This window comes from Camellia sinensis, chromosome 2 (assembly GCF_055761805.1).
Source record: "Camellia sinensis isolate YWXY chromosome 2, ASM5576180v1, whole genome shotgun sequence".
Lineage (NCBI taxonomy): Eukaryota > Viridiplantae > Streptophyta > Magnoliopsida > Ericales > Theaceae > Camellia > Camellia sinensis.
Genome location: NC_138962.1, coordinates 57,389,970 through 57,391,955, shown reverse-complemented (window position 1 = coordinate 57,391,955; position 1,986 = coordinate 57,389,970). Strand labels below are relative to the sequence as shown.

At 37.6% G+C, this 1,986-nt stretch overlaps 1 protein-coding gene across 1 annotated transcript; it reads right to left on the bottom strand.

Annotated features, from left to right (window-relative positions):
- Nucleotides 1–391: 391 nt before the first annotated feature.
- Nucleotides 392–1,733, bottom strand: LOC114302915 (cytosolic sulfotransferase 15). Its single transcript, XM_028248024.2, has 2 exons — nucleotides 1,561–1,733; nucleotides 392–1,530 (listed from the first exon to the last, which is right to left on the bottom strand). The coding sequence occupies exons 1-2, from the start codon at nucleotides 1,614–1,616 to the stop codon at nucleotides 546–548; spliced, it is 1,041 nt and encodes a 346-aa protein (XP_028103825.1). The 5' UTR covers nucleotides 1,617–1,733; the 3' UTR covers nucleotides 392–545.
- Between the last annotated feature and the right edge of the window lie 253 nt (nucleotides 1,734–1,986).

Here is a 1,986-nt window from a genome sequence, read left to right as displayed (position 1 = left end):
TAGGTACGTCTCGGTACGCCAAAAATTAAGAAGAAAAAAATTTGGGCACGTATTTCGTGTACCTGGTACGTATGCAAAAGTAACCATATGAGATACCATACACCAGTAAGTACCCGGTATGGGTACGACATGTTTTTCAAAGTACCCATGCTTCATGGTTGTGCTTGTTTGGCGGGATTAATGCATGGGATTGGATTATGTATGTTGTTCAATTTTGAATTCCATGTTTATATATTAAAGTGGACCTCTAGATTGACAAAATACTATTGAGTTTCATAAGAGGGGTAGGTTACAAAATGGAAGGAGTAGGAGGTCTAGATTAGGGGTTAAAGTACAAAAATTATCCTCAAACTATGATCATTATATTATAGCATATAGTCCACTAATAGTATTTTCAAACAAAAAATGAGATGAGATAAGATTTTATTAATCTTCTTTCTAATCCAAAGACAAATGTGACATAGAATACAAACTTGTAAGGGACTTATAACCCCAAGACTATTACTTGTAGTAATTCCAACCAACGAAATGACAATGACCATTTTTCACAAACTAGTTTTAAATACTAACCCAGAATTATCCAACTTTTCTTCCATGATCTTGTTTAAACGTTGAACCATCTCAGGCGTCAAATGATTGACCCAATCACCCACTTCACCTCTCCTGAAAAACGTCTTATTCTCAAATAGTAGAAGTGAACCAGATTTGTTCACCTCCAACTCTCTCAAATTATTGAAGCTACACAACTTGGATGTCTCTTCTATCACACCTTTTCTTTCTTCTTCCAAAGAGAATGGAACACCCATAAACTCTGCTAGCCTCTTTATTTGAAGGGTAATCTCTTCTTTTAGGTCCTCGTACATCAAAAACAACACCTTGTGAGGCCTTTCCAAGCTCTCCTTCCAGTGCCCCAATGCATGATCCCAGAAGGGCCCAAAACCCATGACACCTCTACAAAACATGTCGAAAGCATCATCGCATGATAAAGGCCCCAAGCTCTCGGCTCTAGCCTTATTCACAAAGTGCCAAGTGGAGACGAAGACATCATAGGGATTGCGACAGAGATAGACAACGCGACATCCAGAGTTCTTAATTGAGTCGGGCAATGAATGGTAGGGGATGTGGGTGGAAAAAATATTAGCCGTAGGGGATTGAAAGTTGGAGACAATGGGAAGGCTACGAATATGACAACCTTCTTTATTAGAATTGAATTCGAGAAAAGGGATAAGCTTGTGAGGGTTGGAAGTGAGCAAGGGGTGTTGAGAAAGTGTGTTAGGGTAGTCATGGCGGTTGGCGATGGCGAAAGCCAAGGCCTTCAACCAAGTGGTGCCTGATTTGGGCATGGTGATGAGTATGAGATCTGTGTCTTGAGCTTTGAAGTGTTGTTGGACTGACATTACTCCTCGAATAACGATGTCCGGGCACCAAAAACCTTGGTAAAAATGATCTTCAAGACCTAGCCATCCCTTTTCTTTGGGAAGTGATGCAATAAGTAGATCATCATCATGGCAATCGTTGTCTAGCTCATGCCGATCAAAAAAATCGTTGTCTAGCTCATGCTTAGTTTCTTTCTCAGTGATGAGTGAATTATTTTCATTTCTTTGAGTGTCTTCCATGGTGTATACTCCACAAATTCTTGATCTTTACTCCAGGATATACTCCACAAATTCTTGATCTTTATACTCCACAAATTCCATGGTAGATACTCCCCAAATTCTTGATCTTTACTCCAGCATATACTCCACAAATTCTTGATCTTTATAAGATAATGTGGACCCGTAAAGGTGTATATCAAGTTCTGCATTGTTATATAAAAGTTATGACCCAAGAAATTATGGTATGCATATTTAAAATTATAAAAATTATATATTTTGTGATAAAATTATATATATATATATATATATATCTTATAGGATTGAGTAAAAAAATTGAAAATTTCGCAATGGTTTGGTTCAGACTAAACTGTACTGTTTGATTTGGTTTTAT